General features: G+C 57.6%; 1 protein-coding gene across 4 annotated transcripts in view; it reads left to right on the forward strand.

The window, feature by feature from the left end:
* PRDM11 (PR/SET domain 11) overlaps window positions 1-20,244 on the forward strand; it is an 82,342-nt gene extending 62,098 nt beyond the window's left edge. For 3 of the 4 annotated variants that reach the window (XM_042958072.1, XM_042958070.1, XM_042958071.1), the window contains exons 6-8: window positions 11,874-12,061; window positions 16,241-16,867; window positions 18,062-20,244. In XM_042958072.1, coding sequence (XP_042814006.1) covers window positions 11,874-12,061; window positions 16,241-16,867; window positions 18,062-20,226 — 2,980 coding nt within the window. In that variant the 3' untranslated portion in view covers window positions 20,227-20,244. Of the gene's footprint in view, window positions 1-1,025; window positions 1,448-4,453; window positions 6,898-11,873; window positions 12,062-16,240; window positions 16,868-18,061 lie in introns of those variants that run through there. The other variant, XM_042958073.1, reaches the window with a different exon arrangement.
* Window positions 20,245-27,136: the final 6,892 nt, after the last annotated feature.

Below are 27,136 nucleotides of genomic sequence, written 5' to 3' on the forward strand. Positions count from 1 at the left end.
GCGGACCACAGTCCCTGTCTTGGCCAGGACACAAAGCCCCGACCTTCCTTTCGCCTGAGCTGTGGCGTTCTGGGTAGGTGACGCGGAGAGGTAAAGGCTGAGGGATCTCTGTGCCCCTAGCCTCCTGCTGTGGTTTTGGGGGCAGCTGGAGGAGTGAACGGGGCTCCAGGTTCCCCTCCATGTGTTGGGTTCCTCTCTTGGGTTGCTCTTGCTCAAGCAGCCCCTGGCTCCTCTGTGCACGTGGAAGCCAAGGTCACTCCTAGTCTCCATCAAAGGGGAACTTGTCTCCCGGTGGCTGCTCACGGACCGCTCGCGTCCTACCCACGAGCTGCCCAAAGGTCACCGCAGCTCACCCTGAAACGAGCTGACCCCAGCTGGAGGGGAGCCTACACCCACATCCGGCGGAAGGCGGGGACGGGGCCTGGGGAGGACTTGGAGGCCGGGGAAGGAGACAAAGAGAGCCGCAGGGCAGAAAACGCTTTCTGTGACCACACCCTAATCGCTGGCATCGCTGGTGAGGAGATTGAAACACCCCCTGTTTCAGTAGTCTTCCTGTGAGCCATCTGTAGCGACCGTGGCCCGGTCCGAACCCCAGTAAGGACCCTTTCTCCCTCTTCGGGGCTTTAACGCTCTTCGTCACTCTGCTTTCCCCTCTCTGGTGACAGCCCCGAAGGTGGGGTGGTTGTCCCTCCTGACCCGGCTGGGGAGAGAGGCCGGGAGGGGCTGAGCCAAGCGCCCCGGCTGCCGGGGCCAGCCAGGGCCACCCAGGGCCACGGCAGGGCCTGACACCGGAAACGCGCGGGCCGCGTTTCCACCCACTCCGCCGCACCTCTGCTGCCCGCCTGCCCTCTGAGGAGTAGTGGAAGGGGCCTCTCGCTAGGAGGAGGGTGTGGTGGTGGTGAGCAGGCCAGGGTGCCCGGGTGCCTCCTGGCTCCCCAGCTGGGGGCCGGCAATTAGGAAGGAGGAGGACCGCCCGCGCTGACGGTCATTTACCCAATTGTGCTTTGTGGGATATTCAACCCAAGGAATGTGGCGCCCCTGGCTGAGCGCAAGAGGAAGCCCAAGTTCTCCAAGGAGGAGCTGGACATTCTGGTCACGGAGGTGACCCACCACGAAGCGGTTCTCTTTGGGAGGGAGACCATGCGGCTGTCCCATGCCGACAGGGACAAGATTTGGGAAGGCATAGCTCGGAAAATCACCTCCGTCAGCCAGGTGCCCCGCTCCGTCAAGGACATTAAGCACAGATGGGATGACATGAAACGGAGGACCAAGGACAAGCTGGCCTTCATGCAGCAGTCTCTGTCGGGCCCCGGGGCCGGGGGCCGGGCCCCCGCCATCGTGCTCACTGCCCACGAGAGGGCCATCGAGTCAGCGCTGCTCACGGCCCGTTCTGGGCACAGCTTCCCCAGGGCGGAACTGGACGGCACCGACAGCCCCTCGACCAGCTGTGAGTACCACCTGCCTCCCTCCCCGGGCTCCCGCTGCCCAGCCTCCTCCTCCCCTGCCGTCCCCCCCTTCCCTGGCCTTCTCCTGTCTCTGTCCCTCTCCGTCTCGTCCAGTCTCCCCATGCACCCTTCCCTCCTTCCCCCGCTCTGTCTTCTCCACCCCTTTCCGTTCATTCATTCTAGAATATTTCCTGAACTCTGTGCCAGGAGCTGTGCTAGGAGCTGGGAAGACAGCGTTGTATATAAATCCTACACGGGCCCCGCTCTGGGGTTGTCCCTAGACTCGTGGGAATAAACAAGCTTTAAGTCATTGTACAAGGACAGTTGTAATGAAGGGATGAAGGGCGAACGCCGGAAGTCCTGAGAGCGGGGCTGACGACCCGGGCCACCTGCGCAGTGTCCCTGGGGCCCTGCACGTGCAAGGGCACCGTGCGGGGGGTTCGTGCTCTGCTGTTGGCCTCCTGAAATTCACACTGGGTTTTGAACAAGGTGCCCTGTATTCAAGTGTTGCATTTGGCCGTGCCAGTTACGTACCAGCCTTGCCTGAGAGCAAGGGGGCCGGGGAGCTGGCTGTCCTCGGGGGCCGGGGAGGGCCTCCCAGGAGTGACAGTTGCACTGACTTGCGAAGGGTGAGTAAGAGTTAACCAGGCCTCGGCATGGGGCGCCGGGAGGGGAGCAGGGAGCCTCCAGGCTGAGAACTGCATGTACGAGGCCCCCGCATCAGGAAGGCGCTTGGCACGTTCCAGGACAGAGAGGAACCAGGGAAGCCCAGTGTAGCAGGCGTGGGGGAGGGGGTGCGGGAGGAAGCCAGCCAAGTCTTCAGGGCCCAGGCCACGGAGGGGGTGGGGGGGAAGATGAGTTCCTGCTCTCTCTCTTCCTAACCTCTTCATTTCTGTGTTCTTTTCTGTGCTTCTGCGCCCACTCCTCTCTGCCCTCTGCCTCTTTCTCCCCCCTCTAAGGCTCTCTCTCAGATCTCTCCATCTCACCAGGTTCCCTCCCTGTCCTTACCGCCCCCGTGCCCTTCTCCACCCCTCTTCTGCTTTATTCGCCTCTGCTTCCCGTGACCCAGGATGGACTTGGATGCAGGGGCCTGACTGTGGAATCTCCTGGCCCCGCAGGCTGTAGTTGGGGCTGTGGTTCCATCTAGGACTCCCCTGAATGGGGAGCGGTCGAGACCCTTCTGTGGTGGGACTGCACCCCCTTCTCCCCACACATCCCCCCACCTTCGGCCCACGGTCCCAACGGGAGTCTGGCCTACGATAGACGGAGCAGGGCAGGAGGACTGCAAGTCAGCGGCTGGCCAGCCCGGGGAAGGTGGTTCACAAGGACCCCGTCTTCCCTCCCACGGCCCTCTGCTGTTGGGATGGGGATCGCACTAATTTCCTGTTTGGCTGGGGCTCCTGACAGGTGGCCCCTCAGAGTCCGTTCTTCAGGACTGGGAAAGGAACGGAGGCCGTCTACTCTGACTCCCTTGCTATGTAGACGAGGCAGATAAGTTCCAGAAACAGAGGTGGCCCCCCAGCTAGATTCAGAACCAGGACTCGGGCCCAGGTCTGCCAGCTCCCTACGAATTGGCATTTTGCTAAGCTTCAGGGTGATTCCACCCAGTTAGGAGAAAAAGACGGGCGCCTGGCAGCCGGGGCCGTCCGTTCCCTAAATCCTGCCCTGCTGTCTCTTCCATCTCCCCAAGAAGGTAATGAGGTTGCCAAATGTGACCTGGGCTGGGCAGGGGGCCCGGGACCCCTCCACCGCAGACTTGGCCAGGCCCCCCTTTCCCGGCCGGTCGACCAGCTGTCACAGCACGAGGCCAGGGGCTCTGTGGAAGGAGGCCCTGAAAGGGGGGTGGGGGGGAAGCACCATCGCCTCGGCCCCGCTCACTCCTTCCAGCCCTGCCACGCCAGAACGGGTGTCCTGGGATCCCTGGGGGGCTGGCAGCTATCCCACCAAGCGCGGTTATGAATCACTGGGCTCTTCTCGTGCCAGCCCAAAGGGAGGCCCTGGGACCCTGGGGAGGCATGCATGTGTGCGGCTGGGGACAAGATGAGTCAGTCTTCTCGGTCACCTCCCCTGGGGGGTGGTTCTGAATTTAGCCCCTCTGGTGCAGGCAGGGAACCTGCATACTTTTTATTCCTGCCGTGGGAATCAGCTCATAACCTTGCTCACAAGAGAGCCAAGGTCTGGGTGTTGCAGGGGCCCGGCCCCTCCCTGTGACTGGCCGTCTGTGTGGTGGTGCCTTGCAAGCCTTCAGACGCTCCTGGGTGAGAGCGATGCTTCTTCCCTGGGCGGCCCGCCTTGGGGGTCTCAGGGGAACATCAGGACCGGCTGCAGAGGTGGCTCTCCTGCTCTGTGCCCTCCAGCCGCGTCACTCCTTTCCTATCCCTTGCCAGACTCCAGACTGCCCCGGGGCCTGTCCCCCCACCCCCCCCACCCCCCCCCCCCGTGACTTAAAACTGCAGATTCTAGCAAGGCCACGAGGTGGCCCAAGCGAGTCAGACAGAACTCCAAGTGCCTTTTGGCGGGTGTCACTCTTCCGGCTTTGCCAAGCTCCTTCGTGTCCGTTCTCTTGTTTCATTTTCTTGACAACCCTGTTAGGCGGGCAAGCGGCTGGGTAGATCAAGACAGAGCGGTTGTGATCTTTGCTCTGCAGAAACTGAGTCACAGAGGGACGAAGTGAGCGAGCCGGTTGACTTGCTGTCACTGGGACTGGTGTCTCCAAGTCCCCCGACCTGGGCCCTCCCGCAAGCGTGTTGCTGTTCCCGTGAAAGGAAGGGGGCCCGGGCAGCGCTCACCCTTGTCCCCCGGGGTGCCGGGCCCGCACACCTTCAGGGATTTGGGGAGCAGGTGTTTGTGGGCCGGTGCAGGGGAGCAGGCAGGTGCTGAATTAGACTCGGGGGCGGCCGGGCAGGGGGAGTATAGAGCGACTTGGGGGGGGCGGTGGGCCAAAGCCCAGAGCCGCCCCCTTTCTCTCTGTTGTAATCATTTGCCCTTCTTTGTTTCTATCCCGCAAGATGATGAAGATGAGGAGGCCCCGGGGCCCTCGAGGCAGCCTCTGCGGGTGCCCCGGCAGCGGTCACCAGAGGAAGAGGCCCACCTGGCCAGGCCTACCCTGCTCCGCTCATCGTCCTCCTCAGACCAGTCCGAGATGGTGGGCCCCAAGCCAGAGGCCCTATCCCGGCCCTCACCGCAGGCCCAGGCTGCCTGCAGGACCCCTCGGCCGCACCCCAGCCCGCCCGGCACGGGCCTTGACTGGCAGCTCCTCCATGCCTACGTCCGGCAGACCGAGGTCCTCCAGCAGTTCTGCCAGGAGCTGGTGACCGTGCACCGGGACATGGCGAACAGCATGCGTTCCATCGGCCAGACCGTGGCGGAGCTGACCGGCCGCGTCGGTCAGGTGTGCCAGACGCTGACGGAGATCCGAGATGGGGTCCAGGCATCTCAGCGGGGGCCAGACGGGGTAGCCCCCGCGGGCTCTACCCCTCAGGTCGAGGCCCCCCCGGCAGAGCCCCCGCAGGCTCCCCCGGCGCCAGCCCCCGCACGGACTACCAGGTCTCGGAAGAGAAAGCACACCTTCTGACCCGGCCAGTCTCCAGTAGGAGGAAGAGAGACGGGGGTGGGGGGACAGGTGCCTGGCCTTGCGACGGGAGCCAGTCTCCCGTGTCCGGGACCAATGACCCTTGTAGGATGCTGGGGAGGCGGCCACCTCCTCCCCGAGTGCAGGCCAGCTGCCCTGGGCTCCAACAGAGTGTGTACTGAGCCCCGCTCCCTCGTCTTCGGCAGATGCTGAAGATGCAGGGAAAGCGACCTGCCCGATGCTTGCTTGCCCTGGGGCGTCAGCCTCCTCTTGGTCCGCACCCACGGCGGCGAGCCTTGCGGGGAAGAGGGGAGCAAGAGGGGGGAGCGCCTGAATGGACTCCTGCTTGCCGACCGCAGGGCTGCCACGGCTGCCTCCCACGCCCTGATTCCGCTGCTTCCGAAGGGGGCGAAGCTTGAGGACGGGCAGGGGGAGCTCAGCCCTTCCGGGAGGGGTGCGTCCTCCCCTTCCCCAGGGCTCTGAGTGCGGCGGGTGGTGCCCCTGCCTTGGCCTTCCGCTTGCCCTTGCGGTGCGTGTGCTCAGCTGCTGTGCTTGCCTTTTATGGAAGGGGATGTCGTCGGAGGAAGGCGAAGACTCCCCGGAGTTCTTAGAGAGAGCACCTTATGCTTTCCCTGCATTTGCAGGTGTGTGGTCTCAGTGGGTTCTCAGGACAGCCGGAGAGGCAGCCAAGCCGGGTATCGTTGTCACGTTATTACTGCCATCACCTGCATTTCCTAGATGATCAGTGACACGACAGTTAGTTGGCGGGGCGGGGTGGGGGGGGGCGCCAGGACTGGAAGCCAGGTCTGCGGATTTGTCCAGCTCCCCTGTCAGAGGCCAGATCGGGAGTCGGGAGAGGTACTGCGCCTCGCCCGCCCACGCCTCGGCTCTCCTGGGTGCCAGTGGGAGGCAACGGCAGCCTCCGGGCGGTGAATCCACCCACCCGGCTCTGGCACTAAGGCTAACAGCCGGGAGGGGGGGTGCCTGGGGAGAGGCAGGGCCCAAGCCTCAGCACCCACAAGGTGACTCCTCTTCTGGCGTCTATAAGAACCCAGCAAGGCTCCCGTGCCACCCAAGTTCCAGCATGCCTCGCCTCCGCTTGCTTGGGCTGCAAATGCATTAGCTACACACATCTCTAGCTTCATGTTTCATTTCGGAGTGTGGGGGGAGAGCCGGGTTCCTCGAGTCCCGGAGGGAGGTGGGGGAGGCAGTCACAAGCTTAGCTCTGACCCAGGTTGTAGCTCGGCTCTGTGTCCTCTTTGCTCCCTGGCCTGAGGCTGACCCTAGCAGAAGCTCCCCTCCCCTGGCCGGCCCTCCATCTATCCCCCCCACGCCTGCCCCCTAGAGCCCTAGTGGGGGCTGGGAGGACTGCCGTACCCAGTGCCTGCTGTGGCTGTTCCTGGAGTGCTGCTTCTGAACCCAGACCAAGCTTGGTCCCAGGGAGAGAGCTCGGAGGGCAAACCGCTAGGTCCCCGTGTCCTCGGCCTCCATCGCCCCACTCTGTGGTCCTCTGGGGGTTCCTGCCACCCCCAAACTGAACAGTCCCCAATCCGACAGCCCAGTGGCTTGATTATTGCCTGGCATTCCCCTGCCCTCCCAATGCTGGAATCAAAGATTGCCTTCCCAAGTATTTTTGTTAAGACGGCAATAAAAAGAAATTGATCTCACACTTGGAACACACCCAGTCTCCAGGATCTTTCTTTGGTGTATATTCTCTTTCTTCGCTTCCTGTGAAAACCTCAAGGCCCCCAGAGCAGGGGTTAGATGATGGAGGGAAAGCATGCTGGCCACAGGGGCTCGAGTGCCCCTGCCATTTCCGGGATTCCGGAAGCACTCAGATGCCCCGTACTCGGTGCCAGGCTAGCCCTGTAAGGAAAAGAAAGGAACCCGTGAGCTGAGCGAGATGAACAGCCACGTCTGAAACCACTGAGCTGTATTTTATTAAAGTCTTTGCACAGTGAGAGTGAGATGTTGCTAAGTGAATTTTTACTTTTGTTCCCTAGAAGAAGTTAGGGGTCCTGAGGGGGGGGGGGGAATCACTATTTCCGGCAGGAGGCTCCAGATGGTCAGGGGCTATCCATTCGCCAGTGTACTTCAGGGACCACTCTGAGGCGTGACCTTTTTTTTTTTTTGGACACCTCCCCACAGATCCTAGTATCCGTCTGTCACAGGCAAGACCCTGCCCACAGAGATCTGAGGCTTTCAAAGTAACCAGAGTGGCTCCTCTGGGTCCTTTTGGGAGTCTCCTTAGAAGACAAGGGCCTCCTAACCTGTGAGTTGCCCTGGCTTACTGCCAGTCACACAGAGAGCTTCTCCCAAGCAGGAAACCCCCACGTCCTGACCAAGGATCTGTCCCCTCTCTGGAAAGTTCCAGCCTGCCTTTGACCTCTTGGAATCCAGGTCCTCCTCTTCTGCTCTTGGCCGAAAAGGATGACCATGGAAATCAAAATTACTCGATTTCCACAAGAGGCAAAGATCCTGTGAAACCAGGCCCAGGATCTTCTCCAGCAAGGTGTAGGTGCTGACTGGCCTTTCCCTCTGGTCCTGGGGAGGGAAGAGATCAAGTTGGAAGCAAAGGGGACAGAGAGACGAAGAGCCTATGAACTTCTGATGGAATTTCATTAGAGTCTTTTTCTAGGCTTCAGTGGGGGACTGTGGGTCTAGCACATCAAAACAGGAAGGGGAAACTGAGGCCAGTGGACGGAAGGCAATGGGCAGCCAATTTCAGCTTGAGATGGGGAAGTCCCGCCTAAGAGTCCGAGGCCTCCAGCCGCACTCAAGGCTGGCTGCGTGACGTTCTGTCAGCGTTTGGGTGACCATCTGGTGGGTGGGTGCATGACCCAAAGACCCACCCAGCTCAGAGACCTAAATGCACGGGAGAAAACAGAGCCCTGCCTCTTCTCGGTCAGTCTTTCCCATTCCTGCCTCCGTGAGTGGCACATCTTCCTCTCCGTCAGAGACCTACCCCCTGAGCAGGAATGTCTGAGCCTGGCCTTTGTCTGCCCCCACTCCAACAAAATGGATGCCCCGTGGGTTATTTTCTCTCTTCCGTTGAAACCCATAGTCATTTCCTGTCCCAGCTAGAAAATCTGGTGCATTTGATAAGGCACAGTGGGTGAGGTCTAAGAAGTGGTGTCTTAGTGCCTGTCTATCCAATTCCCAAAGCCAGCAGGGAGCTCAGAATAAAAATAATCCATTATCATCATGAAAACTTCAGTCCAGAGAGCAGCTCCCGCTCCCACCCACCCCCTCGATTGCTTCAAAGGTTGTCACCTCTGTGGGGCTGATTTGAAAAGCTATCAGATGAGCTCTTGCGTTCGTAGAGTGCCCTGTGCTAGCCATTTTCCACCCTCCTTCCGACATACTCTGTGCCTTCTCTCCAACAAGGTAGTGACCTGGAGACTCAACAGATACAGGGACCTTCACTCCCTAGAAGCTTTGTCTTCCAGGGAGGGCTCTTGCTTGTCTGCAGCCATGAGATGGGACAGGCGTGGTTCTTCATGAAGGGATTGTTGTACAGGAACGGGATTCTGGGAGTGGATTAAACCCCTGGGTGTCACTGCAAAATACTTAAAAGAGGGAGAGTGAATTCCAGGTAATTGGTGTTGAGACTTAGCTGCCTCCATTGAACACCTCGGGGGAGTGGGTTGTTACCATTCGCTGAGAGGTGCCATAGATATTATATCTCAAAACGACCAAATACAACCAGGTGCTGAACAAATTTTGATCTGTTTTGGGAGACTGTGATTGATGCCAGAGAAAGTAATTCTAGCTTTTAGAGCTTGATGATTGTTTGCACAGCCAAACCAGAGAAGAGCGTGTCTTTCCTTGTGCTCTGTGATTCAGGTGATTCTTGTGAGGAGACAGGTGAATGAGCAGTTTGCCTTCTGAATCCAGGAGTAGGAAAGTTTGGGTCTACCCCAGTTCTGTTCGATGCTAGCCACAAGTCTGATTAATTTTGGATGTCGAACCCCAGGCTCTCACTAAACTGGGGACTGGAAAATATTTTGCACATTCAGAAGGAATATCAGATCCAGAGAAGAGCAGACCCCTGCAGCTGGAGAGCTGCAACTCAGAAGTGTCCGTGTGGAAAGACCGCCCTGGGCCAGGGGTCCTCTTCTCCTTCCCCCCAAGTTCTTGGTTTGTGGCACGCCTGGGCGTCGCGGATATCACGGTATTGTCTTCACGGCTCAGGGAGACCGATGCTCGTGTCCGATGCCGACAAGCACACAGATGCGTTGATTTAGTCTCTGGACACAAGCAGGTTCTGGGGATCTAAGCGCCATGCATCCTGCCCGTGTGACCCTGGCAGGGTGGAGCTCACGACTGCTTCTCTCAGAGCGGGTGAAGCAGCCGGCGCTCATGTTTGCACTGCTGCCTCCCTTGGCCTTAGCCCCGCAACCCCGGGGTCTGTGCTGCCGCCTGTTGTCAGGTGGATTGGTCCCTGGACTCTAGTGGTTCCCCTTATAAGGTCACGGCCTCCTCCAGGGCTGAGTAGAACGGAGGCTACAGGGGACTATCCTTGCGAGTAGAAAGAACGGAGGCTACAGGGGACTATCTGTGACAACGGGCACGATATGCTCCAGGGTGCTCTGCCCGAGGGGCCAGGAACATAGACTCACAATGCAGGCGGCCACCGCGACCGCCACCAGTACTGAAAGTGGAGTTCGTGTGTCTTTTCTTGGGGGGGGAGGGGTAACTGTAATAATTGCTTAATAAGGAAAACTTGGAAATTACAGAGAAACTTACAAAGTAGATCCACCTGCAATGGCCAGTCACTGTTACAGCATTGGTATATTTCCTTCAAGTAGTTTACCAAGGCTTGTGTTTAGAGCGTGGTTGGAACTATAGAATAGATAGCTTTCAGCCCTCCTGTTCTCACGTTGCATCCTATCAGGGCCCTTTTTTCCGAGTCATGAAAGATCCCTTGAAAACGCTTTTCTATAGATGAGCGATTCCATCGTACGAATATGCCGCGGTTCGCTAAGCTGTTGCTCTGGTATCGGACGTTTCGGTGTTTTCTGCTTTTGCGTTACTGTAAACGATGCTACAGCCAGGGCGGTGGTATGCCGAGTCGTCTACTCGGTCTGCATCTTATGGTCCTTTTTAAAGTTTTTCAAAAATTGCGACAGAATGCACATGCCATAAAATTTACCATTGTAACCATTTTTTGAAGTATGCAATTCAGCGGCATCAATTTCACTCGCGTTGCGGGGTCGTGACCACCATCCATCTCAAGACTCTTTTCGTCTTCCCCCACTGAAACTATATACCCATTACACGCGAACTCCCCGTCCCCCCACTCCCCACCCTGGCCCCTGGCAACCCCCGTTCTCCTTTCCGTCTCTGAATGTGACTGTTCCTGCAAGGACCTCATATAAATGGGATCCTACCGTATTTGTCCTTTTGTGATCGGCTCCCTTCGCTTGGTATGTGTCTTCAGGGCTCATTCGCGGTACAGCGTATATCGGAATTTCCTTCCTTTTTAAAGCCAAGTAATAGCCATCGTATATGTATTCCACATTCCTTTTATCCACGTATCCATCAGCGGGCATGGGTCGCTCCCACCTGCAGACGGTTGTGAATAATGCTGCCGTGAACATGGGTGTAGGAGGCCATATTGCCAATTTGATTCCCCAAGGCTTGTGCCCACTTATTCTCCACCAGTAGTCTGGGATACACTTTTCTAGCCAATGTGGATGTTATCATTAAAAAGAGAGAGAGGGAGAGAGGGAGAGAAATCTGTGCCAAAGAGACAACGTGCTACTTGCCGTTTCTTTCCTTTGGAGTGATGCTGAGTGCTTTTCGTTTGCTCGTGACCCATTGGGATTTTTCCCCGTGAATGATTGCGTACCCTGGACTGCTCCAAATACCGTTCTCTGGGCGATGCCAGTCAGTCCGACTTTGATTCCTATCCTGGCTTTTGAGACAAACCATAGCATGAGCAAAAGAAGTTTATTTTTTATGACGCATTTCCTGGATGCTCGCGTGGTGTGGATCCTTAAGACTCCAGTTTCCTCTTGTCCTTTTGATCTCTCCGCCTCTGCTTCTCTGTAGGTGTTACATCATCTCAGCTTTGGAAGGCGGCAGGTTGGATGTTGGAAATATCATTTCAGGGAGCGGGGGTAAGGGAGAGATTCTGAGGGTTTGGCAGAACTTTAAAGGTTATCTGGGCATTGCTGGTGCTTTACATGCCCACAGGGGAGCCGCGAGATCTAGTGGGAAAGACACAGACCTCAAAGCTCCATCTCCCATTTGTTCGCTGTGTGACCTCAGGCGAGTCACTTAGCGTCTCTGAGTCTTAGTTTCCAGTCGTTGCTAACCTTCTCTCCGGTCTTATTTCCCTTCGTCTCCTGTCAGCATCGGGCACCCACTTTTTAAAGATGTTGATCTTCAGCATTTGTTAATTGGCCTTCGGAGCGCCGTTGTCACATGGGTTGTTTCTTCTAGGCTTCGTGAAATCCTGGAAACAGTCCAGGAATCCCACACTTAGCGCCATCGGAGGCCTGCAGGTGTCTGGGGGTCCCTGCGGTTAAAATTTAGCCAAGAGCGAACGACATGGCCTTTCGGTTTGGTAATCGTTTTTATATCTGGTGTTGAATTTTGTGCTTACCAGTACGTGGGAGGTAGGCAGGGCGGCTGTCATCCCTAGTCTCAGAAAACAGAGACCCTCAGAGGGTCCGAGGCTTGCTCGAGGTCGCACAAAACTGTGACGTCGGGACGAGGGACCGGCTCTAGCTGGGGTCCCGATCCCGGACAGGCAGCCGTCCTTCGACTTTTGCGCACGCCCCTTGCCTGTGGACCTCTGACCTCCACCGAGTGGCCCGTGCGTTCTCACCTGTCCCCCTCGCCCCCAGGTACGTGGTCATCTCCCGGGAAGAGAGGGAGCAGAACCTGCTGGCGTTCCAGCACAGCGAGCGCATCTACTTCCGAGCCTGCCGGGACATCCGGCCCGGGGAGCGGCTCCGGGTCTGGTACAGCAAGGAATACATGAAGCGTCTGCACAGCATGTCCCAGGAGACCATCCACCGCAATCTGGCCAGAGGTGAGTCCCCACCCGAGGTGAGGGCCACGCCCGCCACCAAACACAGGGGAGGCCAGGAGTGCTTCTCTGGGAGCTTCCTGAGAAGACCGTTGGGGAATGCAGTCCAGCGGCGACGGGGAGACCCAGAGGGACGCGGGGCGGGGGACGGACGGTCTGCGTGTGAGCCGCGGCTCTGGGCGGGGCCGCAGACCCTCCAGGGTGCCGTCCCCCCTCAGAAACCCTGGCGCAGGCATCAGAGAGTATCCGGGAGAGAGACAGGGCCCCAAAGCCAAGCGCATAAGTGTAATCAAAGTTGGTCCTCTTTCTCCGACTCAAACTGATGGGAAGGTGCTACAACCCGTCCCTGTCGCAGTGATACTAACATTTGCTAAGTGCTTACCGCGTGCCCAGCGGTGGTTCTGCGGTGTTCACCTACCTCGTAAGGGTGCGGTGGGAATTAGCTGGGTAATGCGCCCATTTAGAGCAATGCCCACCTTGACCACTGTGAGCCCTCGGTTGGAAACTTTTAAGGCTGACCATCCCGTGTGGCTGATTATCCCCCAGCTCACCAATGTAGAAACCTGAGCATCGGTTGAATACAGCGACTCACCCGGGGTCACGGGGCTAGGAAGGGCACTGCTGGCTTTCTCATCCACATCTGTCCAGGGTCCTAGTCCAGGGTCTCAGCTCTAACCTACGATGGCATACGGCCTCCCAGACCAAACTCGGTTCTTCCCAGCTTCCTCCTGGCCTCATTCCTGAAAGTCCCGATCACACGCTGTGAATGAACCACCTCTATTAGAAGAAGGCAGTTCTTCTCAGGGAGGGAGGTGGGAAGGTGACCTTAGGTGTGGGTGGTGGCCTGGTGGGGGAGATGTCCATCCAGCTCCATTTAAATGCGTCATTTGCAAGTGGCTTAAAATACCCCCCAGCCCCTAGCCCTTTGCCTCTCTATTCTAGCCTCAGCCTGGCCCAGGCAAACTGGTGAATCCAGCTCCTCTCAGGGGGATATTTCTTGCATTAAGGAAAAGCATTCAAAGACCCAGAGTCCATCTGGTCTCGGGAACCAGGACTATACCCAAGCCCCACCATGTCACGCTCCTGACCAACCTACTTATTGGAGATAAATCTTCACATGGAGTATGAGTGGAGAAGAGAGAAAGGGGGCAGGGTGGCCCATGGCAATTAAGCTATGTTAATTTTTTTTAAGTTTATTTATTTTGAGGGAGAGTGAGAGAGAGAGAGCGAGCAGTAGCAGAGAGGGGCAGAGAGAGGGAGAGAATCCCAAGCAGGCTCCGTGCTGAGCCCCGCACGGGGCTTGATCTCATGACCACGAGACATGACCGAGCCGAAATCAAGAGTCAGACGCTCCACCAGCTGAGCCACCCAGGCGCCCCAAGGCTGTTTTTAAAAACAAAACAGAACAAAGCGGGTTGTGGACCTTGAATGCACAGCTGCTGCCTGACTTGGTAAAAGGTATCTGTGATTGGGGGGTCGGTGGGGAGACCCAGCCGACATACTCACCTCTTGTCTTCTTCGGAACCGGGGTTGGCCACGTGCCGATCTCGCTCGGGAAGGCAGGTTTCTATGACGAGATTCCCTTGGTTTCCGTTTGACCTCTGAAGAGACCTTGTGTAACTGTGTCTGATGCGCAATACATCTTTGTTGAATGGATAAGGGAAGACAGGAATGAAGATGGCCAAGAAGTCTCCAAAAGAATCGTCCTATCACCAGAAGAAAAGAAAACCAAGAGAAGTCCTATCTGAGGACACAGGTTCCGTCCCTTGGCCATAATCTTCTTAAATTCTCCTGGATTCGTGATATCCTCCCCCACCCCCACCCCCACCCCCAACCCAGTGTCTTCTCCAAAGCACATCAAGCTGCGATCATCCTCAGAGAGCCCCGAGATCCGAGGGGAACGCTCGGAGGAGGGAGTGACCTCTCGGGAGTGGCTCAAAGGAGGCGTAGCAGAGAGGCTTGAGATGAGATACGTGAAGATTTGTGAAGATACAGGAGGAAGGAGTGGCTGTTCCTGGCCAGGCTGAGCAGTAGGAAACAGGAAGGAGACTGAAAGGCACCGTGGGGCCGGGCCAGAGCCGCGGGTGGGCTTGATCCTAAAGCCCTTGGGAGCAGTCATGAGCTCTGTGGCCTTTAGCTGTGTAGACGTCTCTGTAGCCTACAGCTTTGGCAGGCTCTGAATACAGTTTAGTGGCATCTTAGATTGGTGGGCCAGCCCCGCTCCGGGAAGGGGATCCCGACACTCAGTCACCGAGGGTCTTGCGTGGAAGGAAGTTCCTTTGTAATTGGGGGCTGGAGCCCTGAGAAAGGCCAGAGCATGAATTACTGGTCCTTCTTAAGTAGGGACGTTACCTGAAGCCCAGAAACTTCTTCCTGCAGACCGTTTAAAGTATGCCTTTGTGGAGATCTTTTAAGAGCGGGATGCATCGGATAGGTGTATTCAAAAAAACCTTGTGTCATTTGATCCACTTTGAGCCACCGATTCACTCTGTGGTGTTTCCCCCCATATTTAATGGAGGCTTTGAAATCAATTCCACGATGCTGAAAGGTCCTTCTGGGCCTTTAGATTTTTCCGAGCGCCTTGAGTCCGAAGAAGTCCCCCACGCATCCTGGGAGATTTGAATGACCTTGTCTTTAAGCAGAGACGCATGAGGACTCCCTGCTGATGTATAGCCTTGAGCTCCCGACATAAGCTGTTTGCCGCCTGACTGGTCTGTGAGAAGTGAAAGCGTGGCCCTTGACGTTTGGAGATTCCAAATGGGCAAGTGTCACAGCTGATCTGTACCGCGAACGTGTCGCATTTGTTAGTGTTCACGTCCACCCTTTCTGCTCCTCGGTCGTTATAAAAATATAGGCTGTGAGAGCCACCTGACTTTCAGGGGCCCTGAACATAACGTTATTCGTGCGAGGACAGAAGAGGGGTGTCCTGATTAGGTTACCCCCTTTTGTGCTGTTACCCGTCGGAAGCCTGGATTCATACACGGGCCGGGGCACGGCACCCCTTGCCGGCTGCGGGGAGCCAGGGCTCGGGCATAGCATGGATCTTCTGGATTGTTCCCAGAGATCCTTTGGCCTCCGCTCCACTCAGAGGTTTTTAGCAAACACGGCTTTTGGAAATCCATCCGCAACATACATTCAGGTCAAGTCACTGCTCGGAGTCGGCTCCCAGGGCCCCACCTCTATCTAGGAAGCCCTTTGAGATTCCCCGGCCCCACAGGCCGCCGTCAGGACCTTCTGAGGGTCCCCTGTAGCGTCTGCACCCCCCGGGGAGCATACGCCCTTCTATAGCAATTTATGAGACTGTGGCGGCCGTTTCAAAGAATCAGGCTAAAATTCTTGTTGGGAGCTCAGCAACGTCTCTGAAGCCAGTCATGTGATGGAAAGAGCTAGAAAAGGGAGCATTCTTTGTATCATCAGGTAAGGAGACACGGCTATATTTCAAGAATGCTTTGGGTCAGTGGGGCCACGCCCCTCTTTGTCTTGCTGGAGGCTGCCCGCCCGGGAGCCATCAGCCACTGTGGGGGGGCCCCGTCTTCCCGTTCCCCACCCCTGCCTCGGTTGTGGGAGAACCACAGACGTTCAGGTCACGCTCCCTTCCGTGCACCTCGTCCTCTGATGACTGGGAGAGTTAAGAAAGGATGGTTGGCTGTGGGTCGGTCTCTGCCCCGAGGGGCCGTCTCGGGGCAGCCAGGGAGCCGGAAGGAGCGGACTCCGTGTTTCGTGTGTACCTTTTACCAAGTCGAAGCAGCCGTCTTCCAGTTGCCAGGACTGGACGAGAAGCCTGGAGGGCGGGGAGCCACACGCACTGAGCTCTGAGGTGCGCGCCCACCCGCCCGGTTTGATCGGTGGGGGTGTCATCTTCTACGGTTACCGAACTTCCCACTGCCCTCCCCTATAGCCTTCCCTCCATTTGTAAATGTGCCGCGTGTATACGTAAGGCTCCCGTGCAACGCGTGGTCTTTTTAGAGAGTTCTGCCCACGTTTCGGGATCCCACTCTAGACCCCGTGATCCGCTGAGTGACCCGCCTCTCTCTCCCTGTCGTGTCACACCTGCCCCACAAGGCCATATTCCAGAGGGATGTGTCAAGTGACTTTCCCAATAGGAGGCGTGCCTTGTTTTCTGTTGGTTTCTCCACGTCGGGGCTTTTCCCCCCTTCCTCACGCCCTGGTTTTCCTTCCTAGGAGAGAAGAGGTTGCAGAGGGAGAAGTCTGAACAGGCTCTGGATAACCCAGAAGACCTGAGGGGTCCCCTTCCGCTCCCCGTGTTGAGACAGGGCAAAAGTCCCTACAAGCGTGGCTTTGACGAGGGGGATGTGCACCCCCAGGCCAAGAAGAAGAAGATTGACCTCATTTTCAAGGACGTGCTGGAGGCTTCCCTGGAGTCCGCGAAGGCGGAAGCTCACCAGCTGGCACTGAGCACCTCGCTGGTCATCAGGAAAGTCCCCAAGTACCAGGACGAGGCCTACAGTCGGTGCGCCATGACCGTGTCACATGGCGTGCAGAATGTCGGCCGGACCCAGGGGGAAGGGGACTGGAAGATCCCCCAGGGGGTTTCCAAGGAACCAGGCCCGTTGGAGGATGAAGAAGAAGAACCTTCGTCCTTCAAGGCCGACAGCCCCGCCGAGGCCTCCCTTGCGTCTGACCCTCACGAGCTCCCCACCACCTCCTTTTGCCCTAACTGTATTCGCCTAAAGAAGAAAGTCCGGGAGCTCCAGGCCGAACTAGATATGCTTAAGTCTGGGAAGCTTCCTGAACCCCCCGTGCTGCCCGCACAGGCCCTGGAGCTCCCGGAGCTCTCGGACCCCGCAGGTAAGTTGGCGTGGATGAGACTGTGGCCGGAGGGACGGGCGCCCGGTGGGCAGGGTGAGGGTGGCCTGGCGCTCTCTGCTGGAGCCACCTTCCCCGGGGGGACCTGAGGCGTGTCACGAGGGGGGCGGACTCCGGTCGCGGCCCTTGCCCGCAGGTGCCTGCCCCCGACAGGCTGCTTCTCAGCTCCAGCGGGACGCCTCGCGTCATGCCCTTGTATCCTCCCCGTCAATAAAGGAAGTTCCACTGCTGGAGGGGTGTGTGCTGTGTTCTTGACCCGCTGCCTCTCTCTAGTGGGCCTACCGGTGTCTCAGCCCCACGCTCAACTTCTAAACCCCATCTCTCTCTCTCCCCAGTCCCAAGCAGGGCACCCCGTGGGGGAGAGCTCCCGGCCTTGTTGACCTCAGTCCCGGAACACAGCCTCGTTCTTCTCTTCCCGAATCGCTCTTCTGCCGCACGCGTTCCTATCTCCCCTGCCCGGAGTGTTCTAGAAGGACCGGGATGCGGGGGCGTGTGGCTGCACGCCTCGGTGCTTTTCTGTCGGCCGCTGGGATCTTTAGACTCGGTCGACAACCGGCAAGGTTTTTTCGGAACACAGCTGCAGCTGAGTCCAGCATTGACGTAGCGTTTCCTATTTTAACCTCATCCCGTAGCGCAGAGTGAGGCGTTTCAGATACTCGAAGCATGCGTCTTGACCAAGCTGCATTCTGATCCTGAAATAGCCCGGGGGCCGTGGCAAGCCGCCTTCCCGCGAGGGCGGCACGCCGTGCCCCGACCACGCTGGCCGCTGGGATAAGCGAGCCCCCGCGTCCTCGCCCCGGGGGGCTCGGGGACCCTCGACGTGCTTCGTTCTCTCCGCCAGGTCGGCTCTCGTGGTCGTTCCGCTCAGTCGATGGGGAAGATGAGGTTCCGTGAGCACCCGCTGGTGGAGGGTGAGGGCCGGCGGCCCGGTGCGGGGCGGCCACCGGGGGGCGACCGCCCCCCCCCCCCGCCCCCGCCAGAGAGGAGAAGCCACAGGCGGATAGCGAGAGTGCCTGTAAAACAAATCCGAGGCCGGGGTTCGGTCCGTCGTAGCACGTGGCTCGCGGGTCACGCAGCGTGGCGCCTTTGTTTGGGGCCGCGTGCCCGGTCGCTTTGGAGAAGTCGCTGTGTTCGCCCCCGGGGCCTTCAAATGTCTCCTTCCCGTTTGTCTTGCAGCCTCCGAGAGCATGGTGTCCGGCCCCGCCATCCTGGAGGACGACGACCCGGAGGTCGACTCGGCCGACGAATCCGTCTCCAACGACATGATGACCGCCGCCGACGAGCCCTCCAAGATGTCGTCCGCCGCCGGGCGCCGGATCCGGCGCTTTAAGCAGGAGTGGCTGAAGAAGTTCTGGTTCCTGCGGTACTCCCCCACCCTCAACGAGATGTGGTGCCACGTCTGCCGCCAGTACACGGTGCAGTCGTCCCGCACGTCGGCCTTCATCATCGGCTCCAAGCAGTTCAAGATCCACACCATCAAGCTGCACAGCCAGAGCAACCTGCACAAGAAGTGCCTGCAGCTGTACAAGCTGCGTATGCACCCCGAGAAGACGGAGGAGATGTGCCGCAACATGACCCTGCTCTTCAACACCGCCTACCACCTGGCCCTCGAGGGCAGGCCCTACCTGGACTTCCGGCCCCTGGCCGAGCTCCTGCGGAAGTGCGAGCTCAAGGTGGTGGACCAGTACATGAACGAGGGCGACTGCCAGGTCCTCATTCACCACATCGCCCGCGCGCTGCGCGAGGACCTGGTGGAGCGCATCCGCCAGTCGCCCTGCCTCAGCGTCATCCTGGACGGGCAGAGCGACGACCTGCTGGCCGACACGGTGGCCGTCTACGTCCAGTACACCAGCAGCGACGGGCCCCCGGCCACGGAGTTCCTGTCCCTGCAGGAGCTGGGCTTCTCCAGCACGGACAGCTACCTGCAGGCCCTCGACCGGGCCTTTTCTGCCCTGGGCATCCGGCTGCAGGACGAGAAGCCCGCCGTCGGCCTGGGCATAGACGGGGCCCACGTCACGGCCAGCCTGCGCGCCAGCATGTTCATGACCATCCGCAAGACGCTGCCCTGGCTGCTGTGCCTGCCCTTCATGGTGCACCGGCCCCACCTGGAGATCCTGGACGCCATCAGCGGGAAGGAGCTCCCCTGCCTGGAGGAGCTCGAGAACAACCTGAAGCAGCTGCTCAGCTTCTACCGCTACTCGCCGCGCCTCATGTGCGAGCTGCGGTCCACGGCGGCCACCCTGTGCGAGGAGACGGAGTTCCTGGGGGACATCCGCGCCGTGAGGTGGATCATCGGGGAGCAGAACGTCCTCAACGCCCTCATCAAAGACTACCTGGAGGTGGTGGCCCACCTCAAGGACGTCAGCAGCCAGACCCAGCGGGCGGACGCGTCCGCCATCGCGCTGGCCCTGCTGCAGTTCCTCATGGACTACCAGTCGGTCAAGCTCATCTACTTCCTCCTGGACGTGATCGCCGTGCTCTCACGCCTGGCCTACGTCTTCCAGGGCGAGTACCTGCTGGTGTCCCAGGTGGACGACAAGATCGAGGAGGCCATCCAGGAGATCAGCCGGCTGGCCGACTCCCCGGGGGAGTACCTGCAGGAGTTCGAGGAGAACTTCCGAGAGAGCTTCAACGGGGTCGCGATGAAGAACCTCAGGGTGGCCGAGGCCAAGTTCCAGTCCGTCAGGGAGAAGATCTGCCAGAAGACCCAGGTGATCCTGGCCCAGAGGTTTGATTCCCGCAGCCGGATCTTCGTGAAAGCCTGCCAGGTGTTCGACCTGGCCGCCTGGCCCAGGAACAGCGAGGAGCTCGTGAGCTACGGCAAGGAGGATATGGTGCAGATATTCGAGCACCTGGAGGCCATCCCCACCTTCTCCCGGGACGTCTGCAGGGAGGGGCTGGACCCCCGGGGCAGCCTGTTGATGGAGTGGCGGGAGCTCAAGGCCGACTACTACACCAAAAACGGCTTCAAAGACCTGATCGGCCACATCTGCAAGTACAAGCAGAGGTTCCCGCTCTTGAACAAGGTCATCCAGGTCCTCAAGGTCCTCCCCACTTCCACCGCCTGCTGCGAGAAAGGCCGCAACGCCCTGCAGCGAGTTCGCAAAAACCACCGCTCCCGCCTGACGCTGGAGCAGCTCAGCGACCTGTTGACGATCGCCGTGAACGGGCCGCCCATCGCCAGCTTCGACGCCAAGCGAGCCCTGGACAGCTGGTTTGAGGAGAAGTCCGGCAACAGTTACGCGCTGTCGGCCGAGGTCCTCAGCAGGATGTCCGCGCTGGAACAGAAGCCGGTGCTGCAGACCGTGGACCACGGGTCAGAGTTCTACCCAGACATCTAGGGGGCCGGCGTCACAGAGTTCACTAAGCTGTTGAATATTTTTTTAATCTATACTCATAAGCTTTGATATATAAATATATATTATATTATATATATATATATACATGCATATATATATATATATATATATATATATATATAAACCCACACTGAAAATTTTTAAGAACCGAGGTGATGCATCCACCAGAAGCCACTGGGAGCTTTCACAAAGCAACGATGTTGGAAACCGACTCTGGTCTACAAGATCCGGCAGCCGTTTTCACTCACGGAAGCATGTGCTGGGGCCACACGCGTTCCCACCTAACAGCCAACCAACAGCCTAAGCTAAAACGACGGGTCTCTGTCATCGCCTTTAGGTGGTTTGTTTCGTTTTATGTTTTCGTTTGGGGGTTGAGGGGTTGGGGTTTGGGTTTCTGTCTTGCCTTTTCTTTTCCCGTCTGGTTTACGACGGGGGTTCTTGGCCTCTTCGCTGCCATGCTGGTGTAGCTGAGCCCCATCTCTGATTTTGGAGGGGGGCAGGTGGTGTATCCGGATTGGGGGGTGTGTGTGTGTGACTTTCTCCCTTGTCCCCCCTGATTTCAGCTTGAGAGGTTTGTACTCGTTTCCTGTTGAGCGTTCCTTCACTGTCTTAGAAACAAACGTGTCGGTCAAACTGTGACACCCACCACTCCCCACCTCTGTCGCCTCTCCCGTCTCTGGGTTCTGGATTCCCTCCTTCCAGCCCCCTGGATCCTGAAGATATTACCTGTTGTACTGAAGGCAAAACTGCCTTACAACCGAGCTTGAAATCGTGGGGAAGGGACAAGGTGTGTGTTGGGGGGCGGGAGGGGTGGGGGTGGGAATTTTTTTTTGCATTCCTGTTCTCCCGTGGTGTGGGGTAAAATAATATAATTCCATTCAGATCCAGGACTTTGGGGGAAATGAAGATCCAGGAAGTCCAGACCCTCATAGGGCAGCGATTTTTGGCTAAAAGCAAGTCTGATGGAGAGTGTGTATTCAATTTACATGAATTATTTATGCTCTGTCTTTATAATCATATGATGTGTTGGGGGTATTTTTTTTGTGCATTTAGTAATCAAATGCCTGCTATAGTTCAGTGGCAGGAGATGTCAATGCAAGTTGTGCCCTGGATTGTGCGTAACTCCGAGGAGGGTCTCTAGACATGGAGGCCTTCTTTGGTGACAAGGCTGATAATAAACCCTTCAGCCTGGCAGGAGGCAGTGGGGAACCAGGCCTTGCATCCATGCCTGTGAATGCCTCCTTTTTTGAACAGGGTAGAGATGTCCTAAAGAAAAGGAATAAACAAGAGGTCAGACGGGACTCTCAAGGCAGCAGCCTACACACACACACACACACACACACACACACCAGACGCACACACACACACGCACGTACACACACACACACACACACACACACACACACACAACCACAATATAAGCTTTAGAAATAGCCACTTGCCTATTCCCTGGGGCAAGTAATGGTTTTAAGCTAGAGGAGTCTGATCGATGCTCTTTTGTTCATTTAACTACCAGTATACCTCGCAAGGGAGTTTTTTTTAAACAAAATGTGCGTGAGCTGTTACAAACTTCTGTTCATGTTTCCACATCTGATTTATGCGTATCTGATATGCAGAGATCCTACATTGTGGGTGCAGGTCGTGTTTGGGGGAGGAAGGAAGATCTGCGTTGTCCGTGGTCAGGTCCTCTCACTCGGCAGAGGGTGGGCAGAGGACGGTGTGATCGGGCCACAGGCCAGGCCCCCGTGTCTCCAACCTGCTCGGCTCAGACGTAGAACTGTGGTGGCTTCCTTCCTTCTTGGTTTAGCTTGTCTCCGAGGCCTCGTGCCGCTGTTGAGAACCGTAGTGGAAATGTCATCAACACTGAACATGTCATTCCCCTTTCCTTGTCCTGCCCGTACCTTCACTCCCCACACGTCCCCTCCCCCCACCCCTATGGTCTTGGTGCTAAGATAACTTTAGAATCATTGCTGCTAGTTGATAGCTTTTCATTATATAAATATATTATATATATATATATATATATTATATATTATTTTTGAAACTTTTTCGTTTGTTTTCAACAGTGATGTAGCATGTTAAAAAAAAAAAAAAAAAACAAGAAACAAACAAAAAAAAAAACCACCCGGTTTTCTCCAACTGTCCCACTGCCAGGCCTCATATGCTGCCTTGTTCAACAAATCAATGCACCCCTGCCTGGTGACATTCACCACCCACCCCCTCTCCTGGCCCCCTTCCCAGTCCCTCGTACTTCCCCACCCTCCTCTGAACAAGGAGAGAGCAGAAACTAGCAAGGAAACACCCAAAGCTCTTTCTGAGGCTTCGGAATTCCCAGCCTCAAACCATGTCCGTGCTTCAAGCTGATGTGTTCCCCCCACCCCCGCCCCCCGCCCGCCCTCCGCCGCTCCTCCCATCCGGGTCAGTATTCGTGGTCAAGTGGGATGCCCTTGCAAAGCACAAGGTTCCACCCTACCCTCCCGGACATTCTGTCCGCCACACACAAAAACTATCATGCCTGTGGGAGCTTTCTTGGAACATCACACGGACTAAGTGAGGTGGGTTGGGGGCAGAGAAGGCTGGCAAGGGGAACCTTGGTGGGGGCCGGCAAAAGTAGGTTGGGATCCTTTCTTCGAGCCACCAGTTGCCTTAGACCTTCTCCTTTCCCCTTCTGCTCCTCTCCTCCCACTACACTGGGAGCCATCCCCTGGACCACTCATTTGAAAACCGGGAAGAGAGAATCACTGATGACTGCCTGAGGACTGGTCAGGGCTGTGACTGTTTCAAGAGGCCATGGCCCGAATTAGCTCCGATTTTTATCCAGACGGGGGAAAAAGATCCTTCGGGCCTACGCCAGCATCTGCCGTGAGCTGGTGACGTACCTCTGGGCTAGGAGCACGAGCGCGTGCCAGCAGCACGGGGACTGCGGGTGGCCTCCTGCCGGGCCAGGCTCCACGCCCGGGGCAGGTTGAGCTCTCTCGGGGGCCGGGGGTGCTCGAAGTCTGGCAAGGCGCTCTAAAACTCCGGGTGCTCGTGGCTTCTGTTGAATGCAGCCAGGCCTGGGTGGTGTGAGGCACTCTGAAGGCCACTTTACCTTGGGACCGGAAGTAACCAGGGCACAATTTGGGTGACACGCCCACTGCAATTTACACAGGGTCTTTTTTCAACCTGGATGCTCCCGGGAGGCTCCGTGCTCCCAGCCTGTGAATGTCGCGCGTGATTTCTAACATGGGAGTTGCCACTCTCCCGCCTCCTCGTGAAAGACTTTCGGGAGAACGGGCCCCCACAGGGTCTCGCCCAGGGAACCACAGGCTCAGCTAGCCTGATCTCCCTTTGATGGGTATAAAAAGCTGTGGCCGGGCAGTCCTTGTATCCCAAATATGGTCACTTCAGATGAGACAGAGCCCTTTAGCTCAGCCACTGGCTTAGAACGACATGTTTGTCTCCGGGGTTGAGACTTGTCCTAATTGGGCTGACCGATGAGTGATTTTCTTTGGCTCATAGAGGAGGGTGGGAAGTGAGTTCAGGTTCATGGCCGTGTGTGCCCAGGAGATACACTGCACAGCCTGGGCGCCACAAGCCCCTGTGATTAACACGGTTCGCTTCCTCTATTGGAGGACAAAGACACCCCCTGCCATCCAGTATCTGTGGAAGCTGAGGGTAGCCCAGCCCTGGCTACAGCTCTCGCCACATCAGAATCCCCACGTTTTGCCCACCCGGTCGAACAGGAGAGTCCAGGCATCCAAAACACCAGGTTTTTATTTTTATTTTTACTTTGTCCACGGCCGCCTACGACATTCTTGTCTCCTCATCCTCACTTGAGAATGAGAGCGGGCTTGGGCTGCAGGGCGTCTGCTTGGCCGGCCGCGGTGCTGGGCCCTGAACCCAGGGCAGGTGGGGGTCTCGCCCCAGCCCCGCTACCTGTTTCCATGTTGAGTTGTCTTGCTCAGCCCCCTGTCCTTGACTTGCTTATGTCAACCCTGTCATTTGGAGGAAGGACCTTGTAATTATTTAAGGTAACGTTTAAGTAGCTGCCATTTGTTTGGACGTGATCCCGAGAAGGAGGAAACAGGGAAGGACGTGTAGAATGCCGAACGTGGTCGCAGCGAGACAGAAATGGCTTATGGGACTGGCCCAGCTGGGCCGTGGGGCCGCTGTTCTCCTGAGCCCCGTGGGGTCCAGGAGGCGGCCTGGGGTTGAAGTAGAACTTCTTTTCTAGATTCCTCCCCGTGTGTTTTCCCTCCCATCCCCTCTAGGGATAGGAATTCTGGATCTGGATCTGGTGATGGCATGTGGTCTGGGTTGATTTCCAACTAGAATTTGTGTTTTTCTAGGTCCTACGCCCAGTTTGTGCAGAGGGTTCCGGGGACACTGGACCTCACGCCCCCCTCACCCCTTCAAGGGGCCACCCTAGCCAGGTCAGCCTGGGACAGCCAAAGCAGGGAGGCCAGGCCTCCTTAGGTGAGAAAGGCGTGTTTGGACAGCAGGGGACCCTGGGACGGTCCCATTGCAGACACCAGCCTCCTGGGGGTGGTCATGGGTTCTGTGCCGGGTCGTGGGTTCTGGCCTTATTTCCTCCTCATATCTTGAGGAAGGAAGATTTCCTCCAGAGACACGTGGGGCCCTTCTGCTTGGAGGGAGACCTCTCTCCTGGTCTCTGCTCACAGGGTCCTTTCGCTGAGTGGATGGAGCTGTGATATTTTAAGAAGCCTTTGAGGTGATCCTTGTGTGTTAGCCAGAGGGAGAAAAAAAAGTGCCCTTTTGGGAGGAAAATGGTACAGCCCTCCTGTTCCATCTGGCTTTCCCCCCTCCGCCCTGTCCCCACCCCCGCCCCCATCCCTTCAAGTGGTGTTGCCCTGGAAATACCTATGCAATCCAGTCTCCCTAGGAGAGCGCATGGAAGCAGGGGGTATGTGCAGTGTATCATACAAATGCTACAGCATATATATTGTATATATGGACATATGCCGTACGTATACACACAGAGTAAGAGATTAAATCACGTCTATATATCTATAAATAATATCCTATATATTTATACATTTCTATGTTTTAAATAGATATAAAAATAGAGTCTATAGAGAGCTAGGAGAGCAACGGGAAAGCCTGTCGCTGTGTTGTGCAAAGAGGGAGGAGGCAGGGCCTCTGCAGGGGGAGATGTGGAAGCCAGGAGGGCACTGTCTGCCGGGAATGGGGTCTCCTGCCCACAGTGCAGGACAGGAGAGTCCCCGGGCCTCTGCCCTCTCCGCGCACTTTCTCTCCTTTACCGCAGGCTTGGGCTGAGGTGGAAGGAGATACTCGCCCTCTGAGCTCCAGCCGAAGTGCCCCCCACGCCCCCCCTCACCCCCTGCACTCCGACGCTTAGGTGGTCACTGCTGCTTGGCCCTGGGACGTGGTCTCTGGGCCCTGGTGGAGGGACCACTGCACAGTTTCCCCTAATGCCCTCCCCCTACAGGAATGAGCAGCGCTGGTGGCAACCGGAAAGGTGCACATTGGACCCAGAGGGGCCCAGGGAGGATGCCCTCCTTGCCCCCTTAGGTGCTTCTGCTGACCCCTAGAGGCCAAGCCTCTGAAGTGCGGCTGCCCCCCGCCTCCTTCACCCCCTCCACCGCTGTCTGCCAGGGCGCTGCAGGGGTGAAGCAGGCGGCGTGAACATCACCAGCCAGTGCTGCCCGCTACGTGGAGGCTTTCCGGCCAGGGCGGGGGGGCGCCGGAGAAGGGCGGGAGCGGCAGACCCCCCGCACCCAGAGCTTCGGTGAAAACTCAAGTTCACAAGCAGGGCTTCGGCTCAGCCCGGTTTGCACAGCTGCTGTTGCTGGCTGTACTCAGGACAACGCTCTCCCCTCCCCCGCGTGGAGGCCCGTGACCCCTCCGCCCACCGCCACCGTAACAGGCAGGTTTAGTTCACGTACACTGTTCCGATTCTGTGACTCGAGGCAGCGGCTGAGCCGGATGCCCCGAGCTTATCCGCTTCCACTGGGGAGGACGCCTTCCCTGGCTTTTATCCCTGCTCCCGCCCCAGGCTGGGAAGGTGTGTCTGGGGCGTCTGGGGAGGCCGCTGGTGCAGCCGGCAGTGCCACCGAGGGCTTGTGTGGCCCCGACCAAATCAGGAGCCCGTTAGCTTCTGGGTTTCTCTCCACCGTTTCGTTTCCCTGGAGGTAGGAGAGGAGGGGCCGACAGGGCTGCAGGTGATAGGAGACAGCCAGCGGCTGCCCCCTCTCCTCCAGACCAGCCTAGGCCTTTCGGCTCTCCAAAGGCACTTACCTCTGTCCCCGAGCCTCCTCTGACCCCACGTCCTCCTCTTCCCTGCCATCTACCAACGTACCTCAGTCTCCAACAGACCCAACCTCTACACCTATGGTCTGGGGCAGGTCTGTTTCGCCAATGCCCACCTCTTCGCCCCTCCACGTCTGCCTGGGTCTCCTTGAGCCACAGCTGGCTGCCCACTGGGTCTCGGAATCCCTTCCAGTGCCTCCAGAAAGACCAGGGCGGCCCGAGCCTTCCTGCCACGGTGGTGGGTCAGACCCATGGCCAGGGGTGGGCATCCCCGGGTAGCAATCCACGATGCACTGTACCTCAGAGAGAGAGCATACCATGGGCCTCACGGGCACCGTGCCTCCGTCCAGGCGAGGACAGCCGGTTACAGTAAATACTGCTTGCAAGGAGACAAGGGCCAGGCTGCCCTCGGGCGCCCCTGCGTCTCCACTTTGGTCTCTCGGGAAGAGCCAGCAGGTCTGATTTGCTCTTTTTCAGCCCTGTCTCTCTCCTTCTCTCCACCCCCACGCTGCTGAACCGATTCATTTCAATCACAAAGGAAAACTAAGGTGGGGGGGGGGAATACTTAGGAGTCTATTATCACACACATATTAATATGTTAATACTTTCTTTCTTAAAA

This window comes from Panthera tigris, chromosome D1, assembly GCF_018350195.1.
Source record: "Panthera tigris isolate Pti1 chromosome D1, P.tigris_Pti1_mat1.1, whole genome shotgun sequence".
NCBI lineage: Eukaryota > Metazoa > Chordata > Mammalia > Carnivora > Felidae > Panthera > Panthera tigris.